The sequence below is a fragment of the Syzygium oleosum genome, unplaced genomic scaffold (assembly GCF_021117445.2).
Source record: "Syzygium oleosum isolate NSW1041296 unplaced genomic scaffold, Sole_v2.1 Sole_v2.52, whole genome shotgun sequence".
NCBI lineage: Eukaryota > Viridiplantae > Streptophyta > Magnoliopsida > Myrtales > Myrtaceae > Syzygium > Syzygium oleosum.
The window spans coordinates 1,459,728-1,481,060 of NW_026607536.1; the positions used below are offsets into that span (position 1 = coordinate 1,459,728).

Consider the following 21,333-nt stretch of genomic DNA (forward strand, 5'->3'; position numbering starts at 1 on the left):
AATTCCTTGCCCAAAACTTAAAATTCTCACTATAAAAGAGGAAGGGAAAAGCAAACTTACTTCGATCAATTCTTTGCGAGCTTCTTGAAGCTCATCATTCCTATTACATTCCTTTACTATAAGAGCTTGGTTCGGCTCTTCTAGATTGTCAATATCCCCCTCCTTTTCCCTCTGATCCAAAAGCATGCCTCACCAAATGCTTGTACTCTACAAAGCATGCATAATAATCTCAACATCGAAATTTCGAAAACGTGCAAATTTCAAAAGTCTTGCCACACACGATCTAGCGGAAAGAAAGAAAGAGGGTGTTATCGACAAAAACAGAGCCTGGCAGCACAAATCTAGACAATTAAGTCCTGTCTATTACATCTATAAAAAAATAAATAAGGTTTCTAAAAAATTTAGGTATTCTTGCAAAGCTGATAAGTTTTATCATTCGGTCAATGGATGGGCTGTCATATCTTCCATCCATGTGCCTAGCTATACAGTCAACACTGCCCATTCGGAGCAACATTCCTCAAGACTACCGTATTCCATTTGCGAAGCTGAACGAACATATCACAGAAATAGAAAAATGTTTTCGTGAATCGATATTTCTTTAATTTTAAATATGAACTTGTCATGCATGTATATTGCATCTCTTGGTATCTTCATCGGTCCCTCTAATTTCAAACAACAAGCCAATCCATTTAAGAAAGTCGTGTATTATCTGTCATAAACTCCAATACTTAATAAAACATGATTTTGGCTTTCTCCAGTCATATAATTCCCGTTCCATCTCCTAATCACAAATGTAGCATTCGATTAACTCACATAATGCTTATTGATAGTCGAAATGAAAATAAGAAATACACGATGCTGGCACGCGAATTATGTTAATATGCACTTAAGTCAATCAACAACAAGAACAAATCCATACCGACCTAGTTCAGACACCGGTGTCGATCGACTGAAAAGAAGCTTCCAGAGTTCGCCCTCTCGGAACTCTCGGCGGTGTGTTTCTCAGGTAAAAATATAGCGTCCCTCTTCTCCTCCCCCCTGTGAACGAATGAATATATCCCTTAAATTGCGACACTAACCGAATCTGTTAGATCTACTTAAATTAAGGAGAATGAGAAGCGAAAGGGAGCACACTAATTGCAAGGGAACCCGTCAAACTGCTTTGCCGATTTCTATTTGCTTTTTCATTCTAGGTATTCCATCCCTAAGGAAAGCTCGACATCCATCATTACTAATCCTTTTCATTTACGAGACTATATCTTTTATAGTAATTGCAGCTAAAGGAAAATATTTAATGTTACACTTTAAATTTTTTTTCTTATTATTACAACTGAAATGATATCTAACGTGATTTTCACGTAACAGAATACAAATTTAATTACTCAATTCGGTACAAAATAAGTCATCTACACATGGACAATTGACGGAAAAATCACTTCAATATGGTCTATTTCTAATAACTCTAATTAAGGCCAAATTAAAAAAAAATGACAAACTTTATCTAGAAAAAAGATCAAGTAGAGTCATATTTATTCACCCCTCAAATTTGTTAATTGTAATGTCTTGCCCGATTTAAAACTAATAGAAGTCCAAATCTATAAAATATCAAAATTATATACTTTAAACTTTTCTGCTATCATTTTTCATGTTACTTAAAGCTAGTTCTTGTAATAATTTTACACGTAAGTTCAGCTTGAGCTATAGCTGTCCAAGTTAACTCAAAAATCAAAATTTGTGATCATCTTGCGACTATCCACAGATAAAATAATGTATTTAAGAATTTTAAGTATATTGGATTTGATTAACAAAAATGGCAGAAAAGAGACTTGCTGCAGTGTACAAATTTTCACTTGTTGGGTTGAAACCTAATTAGGTAAAATATGCTAGCTTCTTCCTCTTTTACGCTTTGCTGTGTGGTATATGCAGCTCCCCACTCCATCTCCTCCGCTCAAGAGCCAGCCAAAACAAGAAAGCCCTCCTACGATGGCTTCGTGGCCCTCGCCTACTGGTCGGCAAGCTCCGACGACTCTTGTCCAAGTGACCGGCGAGCTCGGCGATCCTCGCCAACCAAAGTGAAAAGTAAAAGAAAGGAAAGAAAAGAGAAGAAAAGAAATAAGAAAACAAAAAAACTAATAAAAATTAAAAATTTCGGAAAAAATAAAAAATAATTACAAAAAAAAACCCACATCAGCGCCAGCCGTACCACGTAGAACCGTCGATGGCCACATAGGAAATTTTGGCCTACATTAGCCGGATGGACTTAATTGGTATCAATGTAAAAATATTTGAGATTAAATTGATCCAATTGAAAAATTTAGGACTAAATTTGTATCAATGCAATAGATTTACAACTTTTTTGGCACTTTTCCCGTCACCGGGTAGTTGGGACCCAAGTATGACACGGCCCCTCTATTTAGGTCCAAGGTCTAGCCCAAGTGTAACTGGGTCGGCCTAGACCCTTGGGCCGAATGGGCTGGTCCAGGGACGACTTAATTTTTCTTTTTTAAGAATAATGACCCAATGAACGTTGGGTCACTGTTAAAAAAAAAATTATGGCTAGACGGTCACGTTATACATGACCATTTGGCCACACAATTAAACTCCTCCTTTCATTTTCATTCATCAATTTCTCCTGACTTATCGCTCTCTTATAACTTCTCAAAAAATCCCGATTTCTATATGCGATATATCCGGTCTTCAAATTCGCTATGGAAGAAAATCAGCAGCAGGACCAAAACCCATTTCCCATATGGCTTACCAACCCCAAAGAATTTTCTTTGGCAAGAGTCCAATGTTCGGAAGATGTTCAATATCGTGAACCTTCCCAAAGACGAGAAGAAGCCATCTGTATGGAATGTGCGGCAAAATTATCCTTGAAATCTAGTGACGAGATGTGCTACTTGAAAAGGCGCCAAGACAAACATCTCGCCGAAAATGGTCAAGCCCGGGGGAGCTCCGCCGCCTTTACTGCAGGGGGCCATTAAATATTCGTACTATGTATTCATCTGAGTCTTTAGTGTTATGTAGGTGCATTCGTTTGCATTTGTTTAGTACGGAGTTTTAAGTTATTGGGTTGTAATTTTTTTTATTAGATATATTTGTTAAAGTCTGAATTTAATGTATTGTCTTCTGTATGTTTTTTTTTTTGGCATAATTATCCCTACCTGTGGACTTCCAATGAAAAAAAAAACCATGACGTAGGAATAATTTATTACTATCGACATTTTCTTTGTTTTTCCATTAATTAATTCAATTTTTATATTTATGAAGAAGTATAAAAACTTAAAATGTCACAACAAGGGCTGACACGGCCATTCATTATCACGGATTGTGCCTGGCACGGACACAAAAAAAGTGCTAGGCCTTCACATGCCGCCTTGGCATGGACACATCCATTACTAATTGCGGGAAATTTCAATACGTCATTGGACTTTACATGTGCGAAATATCTACACTTGTTGAGGAAGTTTCAAAGGCCTTCCTTTGGAAGTCTTGGAGTAAGATTCTACCCTACCAAAGTCCAAATGTTCACACTTGCTGCGCAAGTTCAAGGCCTTTTTTTGGAAGGCTTGGAGAAAGTTAACTTTCTATCCTACCAAAGTCAAAAGATTGCACTTTCTTTCTTTCTTGGCCTTTTCTGATTGATCCGACCTGTCACACTGCCACCTACAGATTCCACAAATCGTTCTGCCAATTACATCAATCATTTGATAGTCCAACATCACCTCCTCCAATTTGGGATCATCATCAACGAGGATAAGAATTAGGGAAATACCCGGAATAACATTACACTATTTATTAAAGTATTACATCTCAATTAGCAGAAAACACGACCTTGAATAAAAGAAAACGCACGACTCTAAAACCAAGACACGCACAAATTATGAAACTACATGTGTTTCACTTCACTCCAAAAGCCACCCTCACAATACTTGATACATCAGGAGTAAAAAAAACTCTCACGCTCACGCACACTCCTTCCATATCATGATCCACCATTGAAGTACGTTGTAGTAGAGAAGTCTTCACACATCGCTACAGCCCAACCGGAACAATTTGCTGAGTTGCTGCATGGAGATAGCATGTATCCATAGTCGAACTCATTGCCGTTGTTGTCATATGAAAAATCAAAGAAGGTCGACAATCCTTCCTCTACTCCTGCCAGTGGCTGATAGGTTGGAGTGTTGTTGTAGTCTGATGAAGGGACATCCAGTGGCTGAAATGGAGACAGCGAATCCATTATCTCTCCCAGTGACATCTGCATTCAAAAAATGTAGATTATATAAAACAACTCATCTCAAGTATATTTCCTTTTTTTGTTACAGAAACAATACTAAAGTATGAAATGAAAGTAGTCCCACAGATGTTGTTATTTGTGATAGTGCAATCATTATTAATTTGGCCATAGAAAACCAATGAGTGTCTGTGACTTCGATATGCTCTATAGGACTTGGGACTAAATCCGATCCTAAATAAGTTCTACAACATAAAGCATGTGTCTCTCACCTCGGGTTGAGCATCAGCACCTCCTTGGTGATCAGCAACTTCATTGTTGGGGGTGTTGCAGAAGCTCGGCAAGTCCCCTTCTTGATTCCCAGGGGGATCTGATACATTGCTAGTGCATGTGTAAGGGCTGCTTGAATAGCCTTCAGGGATGATTGTTGGAGTGTGACCCATCATCGGTTTCTTGTCTTTCTTGTTCTTGATCCGACATGCCACATAAGGCAGCATCTGCATATATATGCATGAGCAACATCAGTAATAGCTAAACAACCCGTTACTAAAAAGCATGTCTCAAATGTTATTTATAACCAATCATGTTGTGCAAATGAATGAGAGCCAAAATGTTACCTCGCCTTCGTTGTGATTAATGCCCAAACACTTGGAATTTAGGTGATACTCGTGCATGACCCAGTTGGTCCTTTTGCCTTTAGGCACGCGGCCTTCGTAGAACACCAACGTCTTCTTGATTCCTATCTGCTCGTTGGTGTCCTCACTCATGATGGGACGTTCCTTGCCGGTCACTTTCCAGTAACCGGCTCCAGTCGTGCGGTCGGAGCGCCTGCTGTTCAAGTACTTGCGCTTCACGCGGCAATAGAAAAACATCTCCTTCCTGTTGAACATGTGATCGAACATGTCCGGCAATTGCCAGGGTTCCAATTCACATACATCGATCTCCGGAATTATGTTGGAGTAGTGTTCATCCGGTTGTCCAAGAATCTTGGGCTTCAAGTAAAGAAGCAGAAGCTCCTCATCATAGGCATGGAATCTGAATCCTGGAGGGAGTGAGCTCATGACTTCTGAGAGTGTGTCTGCCATTTGGATCCCCAAACTCATGCAAGCAGAGAGAAGAAGAACAAGACCGAAGGACTAAGATTCTCTGTGTGGGTTTGGAGAGCGGTAGGATTAACATTGGCCAAGTGCGCGGAATTTATAGGGTGGAAACGTGCGTTGACTCATTGACTGATATTACTTTGTATGCCTTTTTCTTTTTCTTTTTTATGTTCGCCTTCCTTCCCAAGTGAGTTGTCTCGCTTGCTTTAGAAGTGCAAAATGAATGGACCCCTCGTCCTATGTTTGAATATTTTTTAGCAAACTTGAAGAAGTTGATTGCTGGAGCCCATCTGCATGATCAAGAACGTTCATACGACATGCCATAGTCCAATCAGCCTCTCTCTCTCTCTCTCTCTCGGCATTCATGAAATCTTTTTCTTAACCCATAAATCAAAACTAGGTTTTTTGTACTTGCCATCAAGTCTTTACCACTAGTTGATCATTTTTTTTTATAATATAAGCAGATTTTACTGTAAGATTCTGTGATTTGTCTCTAATAATCGCAGATAATCAAGAATAGTAACTATCAATAGTAACTGCTATATATTCACCAAGTTTGTAAACCCTTTGGAGTAGGGATTAATCGACCAAAAAAAGAAAAAAAGAGTAGGGATTAATCCAATGGGGACACCATCCAAGTTCACACATCCTAACATGCATGCATGAATGATATATGGAAGTTTTTGGAATTTTATGTGGATGCTCTTGTTCCATCAAACAAGGAATCTTATCCTGTGGTCTTATTTCATTAATATTGATGGGGAAAAACAATGTTGCACACTTTAATGATTGAGACTAGACCATTCGTGTCCTAATATGGAAAATATAAATAAAAAAACTTTTTGGACCTTCTCGTAGAAGTTCTAAGCCTTGTTCCCAAAGGGTCACGCTATTTTCCCTGGACCCACATGCGATGGCACTTTATTCTTTCCCCACATGATTCATTCTTCGCTCCTTTTCGCTTACTATATTGTTTACGAATTTCTCGTACATGTATCTATAAATAATTGTAAAGTGTGGTAGAATGGAATTCCGTGGTATAGTCACATCATCTCGGTGCTCCATTACCTCTCGCTTCTCTTAACTTAATTAAACATGTTCCTTTGTATTAACTAAAAGAAATTTAACCATCTCGTTTCGTCTAATATAATGTTTCGAGAACAATATAATAACATCAAATTTTCCTTATTATGTGTTATGCTTTGAAAAATGACCTGCGTGTCCACTGTCTAGGGTACTATATTGAAAAAACAATTTGCTCTGAGGAATCATATTAATACAGGATTCCTCAAACTGAAACTAAAATTTAAGTTTGATGGCAGTACATATGTGTATTGAAGAAACAATTTGCTTCGAGGCATCATATTAATACGAGATTCCTCAAACATAAACTAAGTTCTAAGCTTGATGGCAATACATATGTGATTGCTACAGTGTGGAACAAATTATTTTTGTAGTTTTTAATTGCTAAATAAATGCTCGTTTGTCTTGTTTCTCCTTTTCCATTTCCCTTTTTATAGTATAACTGCTGTATTTACTTTAATTTTTTCCGGAGTTATAATAATGAATAAATATTTGAAAAACAAATTAATAATGCTGTCTTGCTCTCAAGTTTTATGAGAATCGATTTTCTAAGTAGAATAGCTTTAATTAGAGATGTGGATCTTTCGATTGAATGCAACCATATCCATATCTCCATAGAGAGCAGTGCTTTTCTTTATTAGATAATCATCTTACCAAGAAGTTAGCCTTGATATCGAAAGCTATTGCACTTAGTTATGATTTAATTGGCACAATTAAAAGATTTAGGAACGAATTAGTAAAAGTGTAATAGATTTAAGACTTTTTCGACAATTTTCCCGGTAGAGAGCGGTGCTTTTCTTTAATAAACAATCATCTTAACAAGAAGTTGCCCTTGATACCGGAAGCTAAATTACGCTTGACCTTTTGACCTTTTGACGTATTGTGTAAAGTTCATTGCGTGAAAATTGAACGTGTTCTCTATAATTAATAATTTAACTCTTACCGGGCCGCGCCTGAAAGAAACTGATCAAATGAAAACAATTAGTTTTCTTGGCCAGATATGCTTTTGCGCAATTCATACCAAGAATATTTGCGGCAAATTAAATCGGATATCAAAATTCGCATTAATCTTTTGGGGAGATTAATGAGACATAAAGGCAACATTAGAAATGGGACATATTTAAACTAAAAAGCATATCCAAAATGGACTTAGGATACATCTTGACTTGTTTAGTTGTGTTATAAGATGATACGAGATTTGGGTATCGCTTACATTTACATTTGAGTTATTAAAACATCGATCCGTTGTATGGGCTATAACCACATGTATTAACATGATCGGAGGATATCTATATGTAAAGAAGACATGGACATCAGGACTAGCACTCAATATCCTTCGAACAGCGATTCCTGAACAATTCAGGATGGATGGAGGGAAGCGCACGGAGGTCAAAAGCGAAAGGTCACACTCCATGACGAGTTCAACGAATGCAGTAAACTAAGAACAAATGAAGTAGATTAAGCAAGTCACTTCGAGGGCATACTCCCTACTTTCGAATGGCTCAATATCACGAGAAAAATCGGAGTATACTCTCCATTTTCCAAGCACTCAATAGTTTCCGGAGAAAGTGAGATCGAAAGTAAACTTTGATGGACAGAACACAACAGATTTTTCCCAAACTTAAATGAGAAATTACTAGGAAAAAAAACTGAATCTTTTGGATGTCCTGCTTTGGTTCATCCGGGTGGCACTTGCTGAGCGTAGGTAGATGAGCCATGAATTTGCAGTAAACGCTCATGACTAGATGAGCATGGCCCTCTTCTCACCTAACTCAGAACTACAATCTTGTCTTGTCTCTCTGTTTTTCTTTAATCTTCTTCTTTACTAAAACTTGAGTAGTATTATCAGTTAAGGATATTGCATTGCAACAGAACAATTTCAGTATCCTCACCAAGCAATTCGTCATTCTAGAGGTTGGAGGCGGTCCATGAGCAAGATGGCTTCACCGGGTACTGCCCGAACCATCCCAGACCGGTAGTTGGAAAATACAAGAAAAGAGTACGGCGAGCCTCTTAGGGTGATCCTCGGAGGCAGCTGCCAGCGCTTAGATCAGACATATGCTCCATGATTACGAGCTTATCACTGCTTAATGTGATGAGCATAATGATAATAAAGAGGCGGGATCGAGGTGTACTTAGACCCTAAAAATTCAGGAGACCTCGGTAAAGCCGAATGTATGTCTTTACAATGGGAATAGCTGCTCGATCCTCGTGCTATTAGTGTTCACCGTGGGACTTTGATAATGGAGCCTAGACCTCGGTACTTCATTTCGCTTGCCAAACAGAGGCAAACATGATGATTCATGGGGCTCGTCGAATCGTTTAATTTTTGACAAAAACAAGTGCGCTTGTCGATCATTTCGTTCGGGCATCGAGTTTAATTGGAGATATCACTCTCAGGTCAACGGGGGTTAATGGTTCGTGATGCTGTAACCTGTCTTTTCTCTATTTACCATCCGGAGCGCTTAAAGTCAACGCACGTTGAACCCGCGGAACGAGACTGCGCAAATTCTTGCTTCAGCGGGTGATTTTTACAATGACTTCACAGCTGCAGTCCCTCTTTTTGTTTGGACGTGAAGCGAAGGCCGCCCCCTAAACAAGAATTTTAATACGGTGATCGATAGCCAACGCCTAACGCCATCGCTTTCGCAAGACTCGGCATCGTCTCTCTCTCTCTCTCTCTGACCTCGTCCATTTCTACACCAGACTTGCTCGTTGTGGAATTTCCAAATCTCTTTCCACATCTGGCGAGAGAAACAGAGGACCCGGGATTTCTCTGTTTCTTCGAGTGATTTCTTCTTTCAAGGTACGTGAGGCGAGCACTACGGTCGTGCGTGATTTTGGTCTGCGAGGGATGTCTGCCTTGCTGGTGAACTAATCGCGAACTTGTGGGTGATGGGTGTTTGATCATTTGCTTGTTTCACTGACGAGCACTTCGAGTCCGCTGTTAGCTTCAATTTGGCCGTCTTCTCCGCGGTTACTAGTTTGCAAGTTGGTTGTCTGGTCGAGAATTCATGTCTTAATTTGTTTGTTCATTTGACAGATTCATAGAGTATGAAGCTATGATTGATCCTATGTTCCTATGACTAACACAAGATCCGGTGGTTACTGACATTTTTGAGTCGTTTGGTCTTTCCCTTTTTTTCCTGGAAGAATTACTTTGACATGGGCAAGAAGCGGGTAATGTTACCAGCCGAAGAGATCGACTTGTCTACTGTCAAGTATGAGGCTGAAGTTATTGACGGTCAGTTCCATATCCTACTACATTTTCCTTTTAGGCTCCCTTTCTTTCGTGGAAAACACTTTTATCATTTTCCGGCGTTTGGTTCGCTTAGGAAAATGAGTTAACGAAAAATATTTCTCAGTCAATGGAAAACTTATACTTAAATTTAGGAAAATAATTTCCTCTTTAAACATCCGGAAAACATTTTCCAAAATATGACTAGGTATGGACGCTTAGATCCGAAACTCTACGCTTGGGCACAAAAACCCCAACATTGATACTCAGGTCCGGATGTTTCGGACCAGGTCTCCAGCACTTGGGCACAGGTCCATCAAGGCTGGGCCTGAAGTCCTAGTGTTCGTGCCTAATACCCCGGGCGTCCAAGCCCGGTTCATAAAGGCAGTGCTCGGGTCCTCGACGCTTGAGCTCTGGTCCTTGGCACTTAGGTTCGGGTTCACAAAGGTTGTGCGTGGGTCCTCAATGCTCGAGCTTGGGTCTTTAGTTAATGAAATATTCATTCCTATAAAAATATTTTTTTAAAAAGAATTTTTAACTATTTTTTCTTTTTTCTTTGTTTTACTTTTTTCTTTTCTTTTTCTTCTTCCTTGGCTCATGGCTGGCCACGACGACGGCCAGTGAGGCTCAACCTCACCGATTTGGCAAGCTTGTCCCTTGCCTGTGGCCAGTCACCGGCCATCGCCGTGGCGAAGATCAACGGAAGAAGGAAAAAGAAAACGAAAAAAATAAAAATAATTAAAGAAATCGAATTTTTTCGTTACTTTCCCCTAGAAAATCTGAATTGAATTGCCTAGGAAAAATACCAAAAATATACGATTTTTTAATTAATTTTTATCCTTTTTCTTTTTCTTTTTCCTTCTTCTTCGGCTGATCACTAGCCACAAGCGAGGGATGAGCCTCACCGGCCTGTGGCGAGGCTCGGGCCTCGTCGACCTTTAGCGAGCTCGACCTAGCCATAGGCCGACGAGGCTCGAAGCTCGCCAGATCTAGCGAGCTCAAACCTCAGTATAGGTCGGTGAGCTCGTCAAAAGTCAGTGAAGCTCATCCCTTGCCTGTGGCCAGTTGCCCGCCATCATCGTGGCATACAACCGGCCTTAGTAGAGGGAAAAAGAAAAAGAAAGAAAAGACAAAATAGAAAAATTAAAAATAATTACAAATTGGAATTTTTTAAAATATATAAATTTTTATAAAAATTAATGTTTCATTAACTAAGGACCCGAGTCTAAGCGCTGAGGACATGCGCACGACCTTTGTGGACCTAGGCCTAAGTGCCGGGGGACCCGAGCACCTGCTTTTAAGGATTAGGGCTCGAGTGCGACGGCTTTGGACTTAACCTCGATGGACCCCGGCTTGGGACGCAGGAGACCTGGTCCTAAATGCCGGGGATTGAGAACCAAAGTTAGGGTTCCCGTGTCCAAGCGTAGAGTTTCAGGTTCAAATGACGATATCTAGTCAGGTTGAAAAATGTTTTCCGATTTTTCAAAAAGGAAATCATTTTCCTTAATTTAAGCATAGTTTTCTGGTTGACTCATTTTCCTAGACGAACTAAACACCATAAAATAAGGATAATGTTTTCCCGAAAAATATTTTCTGCGAAATAAATGGAGCATTAAATTTTGATGCTTTTCATCGCAATCTCTACAAATAGACATTATGAGTTTTTGGGTCATGTGAAAAATGAGTTTGCCAAGATTCTGACTTGGGTGAGTCCTTCTGGCTGACTTGCAGCTCCGCATCTGACCGGTCTCACGTTCAAGCTGTTTGTCAAGATACTCGAGGCACCACTAATTGGCGCTGCTATTATCTCTAACTTGAAGAAAAAGAACCGAATGATTGAGGTGCGGTTTTGTTTCGTCTTGCATACTGCATTCTTCGAGCAGATTTTCTTGCTTTAATGCTGGGAGATTGAATGTGACTGGGTCTCTCTTGTAATTGGCAGCTTCTTAGGAGTACTGTTATACCAGAGCCACCAATGTATAAACCTGAATACCCTCCTCAAGGTTTTCCCCTTAACTAGCTAGCTTTAGTGGTTGTCTTGTGTGTCATCATAAAACAGGTGGGAACCAATCTATTTAACTGAATTTCGGGATAGCTCAGTCAAAATGTTTCTCGCTTCCGAACAAACCGTAACTTTGCTGGTTTTTCTTGGATAAGTTTATTGAAAGTCCTAAAACTTGTCCCGAAATGCAATTAAGTCATGGAACTTATAAAAAGTGCAATCAAATTCTAAAACTTATTAAATTTGTATAATTGAGTCATTCCATTAATTTCATCCAACTTGGCTAACGTAAAATGTTCATATGGTTTTTTTTAATATTTTCTCTCTCTCCTACTTGGCAATGATGTGGCTAAATATGAAAGATAATGCTAAAATGACGTCGTTTTGGTCTAAGTTTAAATTTTAATGCAGAATCTATTTAAATTAAATTTAAAAACCTAAATTTATAAGAGAGAGAGAGAGAGTTACCATGGCCGGGAAGGGCTGGCAATCGGCAACCCTCGCCGACCAATGGCGAGGCATGCAGGCCCTTGCCCAAATCAGGGCGAGGATTGCAGTTCTCCCAGATTGAGTGAGAGTTGCCGGCCCTCACTTGCAGTTGGCGAGGATTGCTTGCTAATGGCTGGGGCCTGGGGACCCCGCTGGCCATCTCCCCACCATCACCGACCCTTCCAGGCGATGGTAGCACGGCAGCAATGAGGGCTTCACCTTTCTCTCTCTCTCTCTCTTTGTGTTTTTTATTTTTAATTTAGGTTATTTTTTAATTTAATTTAAATAAAATTTGTATTAAAAATCAGATTTGGATCAAAACAACGTCGTTTTAGCCATGTCATCACCATGTAGATAGAGAAAATAATAAAAAAGCCACATCAATATTTTTCATTGATCAAGTCGGACGGAGTTGACGGAATGACTCGATTGCATCAATTTGTCAAGTTTAAAGATTTGATTTCACTTTTTGTAAGTTTCAGTACTGAATTGCACTTTCGTTGACGTGTTTTATGACTTTCAATACACTTATCTCACTTTTCTTTAATTGATAAACTAGAGGAAATTCGTTCTAGTCCATGGCACTCTTTCTACTTTTACTTAAGAATTCTTTTTGTTTCTCTCTCTTCCCATCACTTTTCTGACTATTTCGGAAAGCCATTATAAGTTTAAAAGAGTGGCATTTTCTGAAGTAATTTCGTGCTCTCCCCTGCTTTTCTTTCCCCTGTTATTTATCAGCCTATGCATGCTTTCAGGCAAATGCACTGTAAAGGGATAGTAAGAAGAGGGCCTACTGGGCATTAGCAGATTAACATGCAACTTAGAATAGATTCAAGTAGAGTGCATCCTTCCCATAAGAAATATATGCTATGATGAAGCTATTAATGTCTAGATACGGAGCCCGGCACCATCTTGTTGGATGAAGATGGAAATCCTGGAGACCGAGTAGAATTAGCGTTGAAATGTCTTCCGGACTATGATCCTGCCAACTCCTGGAACGGGGATCTCAGTCAATTTCGCTACTGGAAAATACGGGATTATGCGTATGCTTATCGTTCTAAACTTGTAACCCCATCCATGGTAAGTCCATATCAGTACCTATGAGGAGTCTCTTTATTATCAGCTTGAGCAAGATGCGAAGTCTTACTGTCCATTATTAGGTGGCAGAGCGGATTATTACTATCATTGAGGAGTTTAGCCATAAGAAACCTCCAGCTCCTTTGCTAGTTTCTTTTGACGCTGAGGAAGTCAGGAAACAAGCTGCTGCTTCCACAAAGAGGTTTGAGGAAGGTAGGGCAATCTACTGGAACGTGAGCGTAACTCATTGAAATGGTTGTTTTTGCACCTTCAAAGTATGGTCCCTGCTTGGTGTGCAGTGCACTGCCACAAGCTGGTGCAGAGGAGGCATGATAAATTAATGGCATTTCTGATGCAGGGAAGGCATTATCAATCTTGGATGGGATTTTCATGGCAATTAAGGATGACATAGGCTGCCACCCCTATGTAATGAAGGGTAAAAATTGGTTGAAGTCTTTGTCGATTCTCCAAAAATTTTCACTATTCTTTTAGTCTGTGTATATGACAATTTCCATTGACAGGTGCAACAACTTGGAAGGATGAAACCAATTCGAATAATGAAGATGCAGTTTGTGTTTCTCGATTGCGTAGCTGCGGTGTAATCTTGGTGGGTAAAGCAAATATGCATGAGTTGGGCATGGGTACAACTGGAAACAATCCTAATTATGGGTGAGTTTTATTATGTGGAAATCTTGTAAATCACAAACTAAGAGTATGAGGCATGCGAGCGAGAAAGTTTAGAGAGCATCTCAACGTGCAGTTGATGCTCTATGGTCAGCAGATTCATTTCACCAATTGCTGCGCTGGCATGTTGCTGATGTATCATGAACTTGTCAAAATTGACATTCCCTAGAAATTGTCCCCCAGCTTTCATCAGAATTATTTACGTAGATCCCTACATTGAATGTAGAATGGTGTTGTCAATATTTTGTTCTTGATGTGAGTATATATCTTCTCATGCTTAACAGCATTTCATTTTATTTTACTATCAGTCTATGCAACCACAAGTATATACCTGCGTTGTTTTAAGATATCACATACTATATAATTTGAAGGAAAAAGAATGTATTTCCACGTTCCACATAATCGGCCGGTGATAATACTGCTCATCCTAGGGATTACGGTATTTTTCTTCTCGCAAGAATGTGTCTTCCTTCTCACTCCTCTGCATTTTTCTAGTGCAAAATGATCTTGAAATGGTTCATCTTTCTTGTCTTTTATTCATCAAAACAAATGTTATATCCACTACTCAATTTGACTTATCTCATTCGGTTACCTCCTTCTTACATATATATGAATTGGCACATGTTCTCAATCCATACACACTGTGTTGTAAACAGATGCGGAAAAACAAATACAGAACACAGGAATTTACGTGGTTTGATCACATGGTGACCTACGTTCACCGGCTAGGCAAGACAAGACTCCACTATAATCAAAGAGAGTACAGTTTTCAGAAGTCGAAACAACGACAAAAGCTCATGGCTCACAAAAAACTCTCCGAAAACAAAATTCTCTCTGTATCAGTGAGAAAACCTAGCCGCAGTATAAATAGGGCTCCCCAAAAAAATTTCCTCGGGGGCGAACCTCCCGAAACATTTGTTCGCTTGCTCCAGCTCGGGCGGACCGCCATAGAGATTTATTCGCTTGCTCCGAGTTGGGCCTATCGGCCTAACCCTCCGCGTCACGAACCAAATCTCAATTTTTCTCCACTTTCGGATAGCACAAAAATATGTCGGGTTGGGTGATGAACCAAACTGAGTACATAAAATTCAAGATATATTTAACACACTGCATAATATGGTTTTTGTTTGCAAACTTTTGTCGTAAAATTTATTGGTTGTGTATATGCAGAACAACAAGGAACCCTCATGCCCCGGAAAGGTACACTGGTGGATCTTCCTCCGGACCAGCAGCAATTATTGCTTCTGGAATTTGTTCTGCCGCACTCGGGACAGATGGTGGAGGTTGTACTAGTGTCCTACTGTTTGGCTTGTGCTTACCGTGCATTATATGCTGACACTGACTTCACGTAACAAGACAGGTTCAATTCGAATACCTTCTTCCCTTTGCGGAGTAGTTGGACTGAAAACAACATATGGGCGAACTGATATTAGAGGGTTAGATTTCTGTTGACACCTAAATTTCGACCGACCATTTAATAATAATTTGCATAGAAAATTAGGGATTAACTTTTAACCCCTAAACAAAAATATTAAAATTGCATTACATATAGTTTAAGTTCATATAGGTTAGTTGCATTCCGTATCGGACCGGCGGTGGCGAGAAAGCTAAAAATTCTCCGCGTAAATCGAGCTCGAGCACTCGGCTCACTCAAGGGATTGGGGGCCAAAATTCACAAGTCTAAAAGGCTTTGGTTGTTTTAATTTGAGCTTAAATCAGCCCGAATTAATTTAGCTCATTTGGAATTAAAATAAAATTAAATGATAAAGCCTAAGTCTAAGCCCATTAGGACTAGAAAGCCCAGTTAATTAGCCTAGGTTGCAATATAAATATGTCGTTATGCGTCATAATCAGGGGGCTCTCATAATTTTCAGAGAACACAATTTCTGAGAGCAAGGGAAACACACGTGAGCGAGAGTAAGAGTGAGAGGAGAAGACGGCCGCACGTGCCACGCCGCCGCTGCACCAATCGCTGTCACGAGTGCCCGTGTCCCGTTCAAGCCCGTGCCACCTCACACCGCGCCCTCTGCTCACGGCCTGACCTGTGGCCGTGAGTCGCCGCTGCTGTTTCGCCACCAGTGCCGTCCCCGGCGTCACACCAGTCGCTGCCGCCGCGCCAACGTCCTTGCTGCACTGGCCACTGCTTAACGAAGTTGAGAAGCCGCTGCATCGCTGAACATCATCGAGCATCCTTTGCCGCAGCGCTTCAGCCTTGAACAGCCGCCAATCAGCCTTTGTGTGATTCGTGGGTGATACGCAAAGGAACAGAAAGAGAGAAATCGTAAGTGGGAGCCAAAGAAGAAATATTGTGGTGCCCTAGAAGATTGAAGATGGTGATCCAGTGGTGACGTTCGTGAGTGCAGTTTCACAGAGGAAGATTTCTTCACAGCTACAAGACAAAGGAGGACACGTCCAAAAGGATTTATGCAAAAAGCCATCTCACGCACAAGTGTGCTCTTGGGACGATACATCTGACATCATCATACAGAGAGCAGCGCCATTGGTGATCCGTGAAGCCATACCAACGTCACAAACGTCGGGCCTCCCTGGAGCACATCCACACCAGTAGAGAAAGCCCGAGCCTCGCTGCTCCCTGTTGTGGTGCTCCGAAAGGTCTTTGCCGTGAGATCGAGAGTCGGCCGAGGGCTATCACTGCGAGGCCAGCCGTTGAGTCAGTTTCCCACCGTCATCACTTCATCAGCTGAACTGCGGACGACCAATAAGTCTGCGTGCCACTGTGCCCAACCGGAGTGCCGCCGCATCGCTACCGTCGTATCCGTTGTCGGCCACCGTCAGCCGTCCCGATCCGTGATCCCGATCTGCCGCAAATTCAAATTTGGAAAGAAATCCACAAATCAGGTAGCAATCTCTATCCGGTATATTTTCAGAATATTCAAATTCTTAGTTTGAATATTTTGAATATTCCGTGAATATTGCGTGATTGACTAGATATCTTAGGATAATGTTTGTTTTATCCGCAATGTTCTAAAATACCCAAAATTAGGAATTTTTCCTAATTTGGCAACGTATCTGGACGACTATTCGACCTTATCCCTAAGGTACGATACGTGGCTATACGGAAAATCGTTATCTTATCCATAATCACTTGGATACGATAATAGATTTTATTTGCTTTCCAAATTTGAACAATCAACTTTCTATCGATATCTATAACCCTATAGATATGACCGTTAGTTTGATTTCTTTACCTTATCTGAATTTGAAGAATCTTGTGGATTGCGTGGATTGTTTGATCATGGTGGTTATCTGTCTGTTTGATTTATTTCCTTTAAAAAGAAAATTCCAAAAAAAGATTAGTTAGGATTTGAATTGATCTTATTAGAAGATAATGATACATGTTTAGGATAGGTTTAGAATAACTTTCTTTGAATAAGTCGATAGGATAGCTTTTTAATTTAAATTAGGAATTAGAGTAATTTATTTCCTAGTTTAATTTAGATATTATCCTGATCTCGATGGTTCATTTTAGGGTAATTCTTGATTTCGAATTTTCGTAAAAATACCAAAAAGAAGTCACTTTAGGATAGATTAAATTATCTTTTTTTAGAATAGATTGCATGTTAATTTAGGCATTTTTTTAATTCCGAATTTCATTGGAAAAAACACATCGTTTTCCGTCATTAAAATTAGGTCACGTCGTCGCGTGTCATATAGTTCGCATGCTAGGTTGCATTAATCGCATGTCATATTTTGCACGTCATTGCATATAGGTTAGTTTGCATTTTAATAAAGCGCAAACCCTAAAGAACATCTTGAGTGCCTTACTTTGTTAATTAGAAATCATATTAGGATTGTCTATGTGATTTTCTACTAACAATGCAGATGCTTGCGTTGCTCTAAGGTACGTCATTCTCCTAATCTTGCAATTTATTTATTGCTTTCTTGGGTGTTAAATTGGTGGTTTTCGCACCCGCTTGAGCACCTCACATGTTAATGAGTAGGTAATGAAATGGATTCAGACTGCCTGCATAGACATTTTTTGAAAAGAAAAGGTACCGAAAGGGCGTTAGACTAGATATAGCGTAATCAAGTCCCCGAGCTTAGAATCTCTGGTTTGTAGGAATAAAACATATCTCCCTATGTTTTATTTAGGTTTCTAATCGACCTACCACAAATAGATTAGTGGCGACTCCAAGCATGAAAACTTTTGCATGTTAAGTAGGGCTTGGGTGGGCCCGAGTTAGATTTAGTCTTAATAATCCGTTAGCCTGAAAAATTTTAGGTCGCGACAATTTCGAACTTTTTCCTTCTATGAATGCTAGGGACCTAGTGTAGGCTTCAGCTCACAAAAGTGTAAATCATGGTGATATTGTGTTTGCTAGAAGAGTTCTGCCATTCTTTGCAGTTCGCTATGTGAGTCTGGGACTGTGAAAATTATTGGACCAATTGCATCAGCGGTGGAAGATGTCACGCTAGTGTAAGTATTCTGTACTTGTTAGCTGGATGTTAGGCGCTACTCCTTCAGCTCAAGAGAGTTTTAATGTTTATAATCTCAATATCGAAACCAATGATTTTTGCGGTTGTAGGCACTGAATGATCATCAATTTTTTGGTCCTGGCACTTTTTCTTTGCCGCTTGTCTTGACGTACTAGGAGATGAGTTTATTTAGGGAAAACTTTGAGTTCCAATCACAACATTTGGGAGCATTGTTTCTTCCTATATCCATTGTCATAGGATTCAGATTGTTGTTTCATAGGTCCGAACAGGTTAGCATGCAAGTTTAGTTTTTAACTTTCAGGTAACACTGCAGAAACAAAGACACGTTAAGAATTTATTGAGAAAACGACACAAATGGTCCCTGAACTTTAGCTTAATGTGCAATAGAATCTTTAAACTTTTAATTTGTTCAATGTGGTCCTTAGACTTTTGATACATGTTCAATTTAATCCTTACACTTTTCGAAAATGTTCAATGTTGTCCATAAACTTGAATTAATGGAAGGACAATATTGAATATTCTTATTTAGTTTAAGTACTAAATTGAATATGTACAAAAAGTCAAGGGACAACATACAACAAATGAAAACTTTATGAACCACATTGCATATTAGGCCAAAGTTGAGGAATCATTTGTGTCATTATCCCGAACTTATTTGACTAGGGTAGCATGTGATTTCTCTCTGATGTTGCAGTAATAGTTCAAACTGTGAAGAAAGGAACAGTAATGAATTGGATTCTTTAGAATTTAAAAAGCTGAAGTGAATTCTATCTCATGTAATCGTATAAAGTCCTCATAATCGAAGATCTGAATGTCTTCACAGTTACTTTTGCTTCTTTATGAGACTTAACCCGGTGACCTCCAGCAGGTCACACTTGCCATTATTTAAAGCTCCCCTGCAGTCTCAACCCCCAAAAGGATCATATGATGTAGTCCTTAGGCATAACAGTAGGGCTTATCTGCCTTAGTGGAAGCAACAATCGCACAGAGATCTCTGTAACGATATCATGTTTGTGGCTTGAGTTCCGGCTGTTTTCTTGATGTCCTTATTGTTTAACTTCAATCACATCTTTAATTTCTCTTATATATCATATAATTCTCATCTTGGCAATGCTACATCAGGTATGCTGCAATCCTGGGATCCTATCCTATGGACAGAAATATTTTGAAACCTGTAAGTCTATTATCTTCGTTATGCCTGATTTATGACATGCACTTTGAAGTACATGTTAATGCTACTGATTAGATTGATTTCTTGCTATGAAGTCTTCTTTTTATGTAGGTTGTGAGCAGACTAAATTGCTTTAGCATGATAATTGTCATAATACTACTAACCTGTGCTAGTTCTTGCAGTCACCGCCTTGCTTGCCAAATTTTCCATCTCTTGAAAGTTTGAATGCCGTGGGGTCATTGTGTCTTGGAAAATATACTCCAGTAATAACAGATTCCTAGATGTTATAAGCTTACCTCATATTTTTTCCCCCTTTCCAATTGCATGAACAAATTAATGGTTGCAGTGGTTCAACGATGTTCATTCAACTGATATCTCCGACAAATGTGAGGATATTCTGAATCAGCTATCCAAGACCCATGGCTGTGAAGTAAGTTCTGATTCAGTTGAATAGGCCGTCCAAAGTTACATGACGATTCCATAGAGTAGTGTCTCTAAAGCTTAAAGTAACTTAAGCCTCTCCATATTTGTCTCGTGTTTCTCACCTACTATCTTTTTCCCACTAATGAGCTGGTTCTCTTGTCTGAGTTCACTTCACAAGGCATAATTCTGTCTTTTTATTTATATAATTTGCTGAGTTCCTAATTTGACTTATATGTGTGCAAGGCGGTAGAGATTGTTATACCTGAGCTGCATGAGATGCGCGCTGCTCATCTAGTTTCAATTGGATCTGAGATGGTAACTGCATTGAATCCTGACTGTGAGGATGGGTAAGTCTGCATGTATAATGCACCTGTGAAATAGCATCATCATCATTCTGACCAGAAATGGACACAGCTGAGTAGGATCGAAGGTGATGTTCATTCTCTGTTACTAATATTTCATTTTGGGACTGAATATCCCGTTCTCTTTTCTCAGGAAAGGTACAGAGTTGAATTTGATTCGTGGACTAACATGGCACTGTTCCAGTCATTCACTGCATCAGATTATGTTGCTCCCCAGTGTCTTAGGTGAGCCACAAAGGAAAAAAAATAAAACAACAAATTGCAAGTTATTCTCGACATGAGATCCTTGCAACCCAACATGTAAATATTTCATGTCCTCTCACTGTCTTCAACTAGGCAGAAGTCTAAATACCTGTACTTATTCATGTCTTAGATTTTAGATCAGCTATATCATAGCTGAAGCTAATGAATGAAACCGTAGAACCTAGTTTATTCAGTTTAGGTATATGTCTTCCAGGTGGTCATTTGAAAATGCATTCGCAATCTCATTCGGTTCTTTCTTATAATATTCTTAGACATGGTGGTGATGCCGATATCTGATTTCAGGAGAAGAATGATGCACCATCATATGGAGATCTTCAAGAAAGTTGATGTCATAGTGACACCGACTACTGGGTAGGTCATAGTGTGACTAGCTCAACTTGGTGTTTCCCTTTGAGGATACAGTTTCAATGCTTGATGATTTGTAATTGGACTTGGCAAGCCTGACCTAAGCATAGTTTTTGTCGTTTCAATCACATCCAACTTTGAGAAGGAGCAAGCCGGTAGTATGCATAATTGGATTTAAATTTGTGATATCTCCTTCATTGGCCTGACAGATCTAATCAGGGTCACACTATTCAAATTTTTTCAGTCCTTCAATATTAGCTTAATTCTTCTTGTAGATTTTCAATTGACACATAAATTGTTTATTACAGAATGACAGCGCCTAACATACCTCCTAGTGCCCTTAAATATGGGGAGACGGATATGCAGGTTACAGGTTACAGGCTTCACTGTAGTTTATTTACAG

The 21,333-nt window shown here is 39.6% G+C and overlaps 1 protein-coding gene and 1 pseudogene across 1 annotated transcript; one reads left to right on the forward strand and one right to left on the reverse strand.

Annotated features, from left to right (window-relative positions):
* Nucleotides 1-3,757: 3,757 nt before the first annotated feature.
* LOC115679707 (NAC transcription factor 29-like) lies at nucleotides 3,758-5,341 on the reverse strand. The gene is made up of 3 exons (XM_030603375.2): nucleotides 4,852-5,341; nucleotides 4,507-4,731; nucleotides 3,758-4,258 (listed from the first exon to the last, which is right to left on the reverse strand). Exons 1-3 carry the CDS (start codon nucleotides 5,335-5,337, stop codon nucleotides 3,986-3,988), a joined length of 984 nt encoding a protein of 327 aa, XP_030459235.2. The 5' UTR covers nucleotides 5,338-5,341; the 3' UTR covers nucleotides 3,758-3,985.
* A 4,241-nt stretch (nucleotides 5,342-9,582) lies between these two features.
* On the forward strand, nucleotides 9,583-20,940 carry LOC130136844 (fatty acid amide hydrolase-like; annotated as a pseudogene).
* Nucleotides 20,941-21,333: the final 393 nt, after the last annotated feature.

Excerpts from the sequence above, each read along its gene's own strand:
- LOC115679707 (XM_030603375.2), bottom strand. The coding sequence starts at position 5,337 with ATGAGTTTGGGGATCCAAATGGCAGACACACTCTCAGAAGTCATGAGC. Across the intron at positions 4,732-4,851 it reads TTAATCACAACGAAGGCGAG|ATGCTGCCTTATGTGGCATG; the intron begins GTAACATTTTGG and ends ATATATATGCAG. Across the intron at positions 4,259-4,506 it reads GTGCTGATGCTCAACCCGAG|ATGTCACTGGGAGAGATAAT; the intron begins GTGAGAGACACA and ends TTTTGAATGCAG.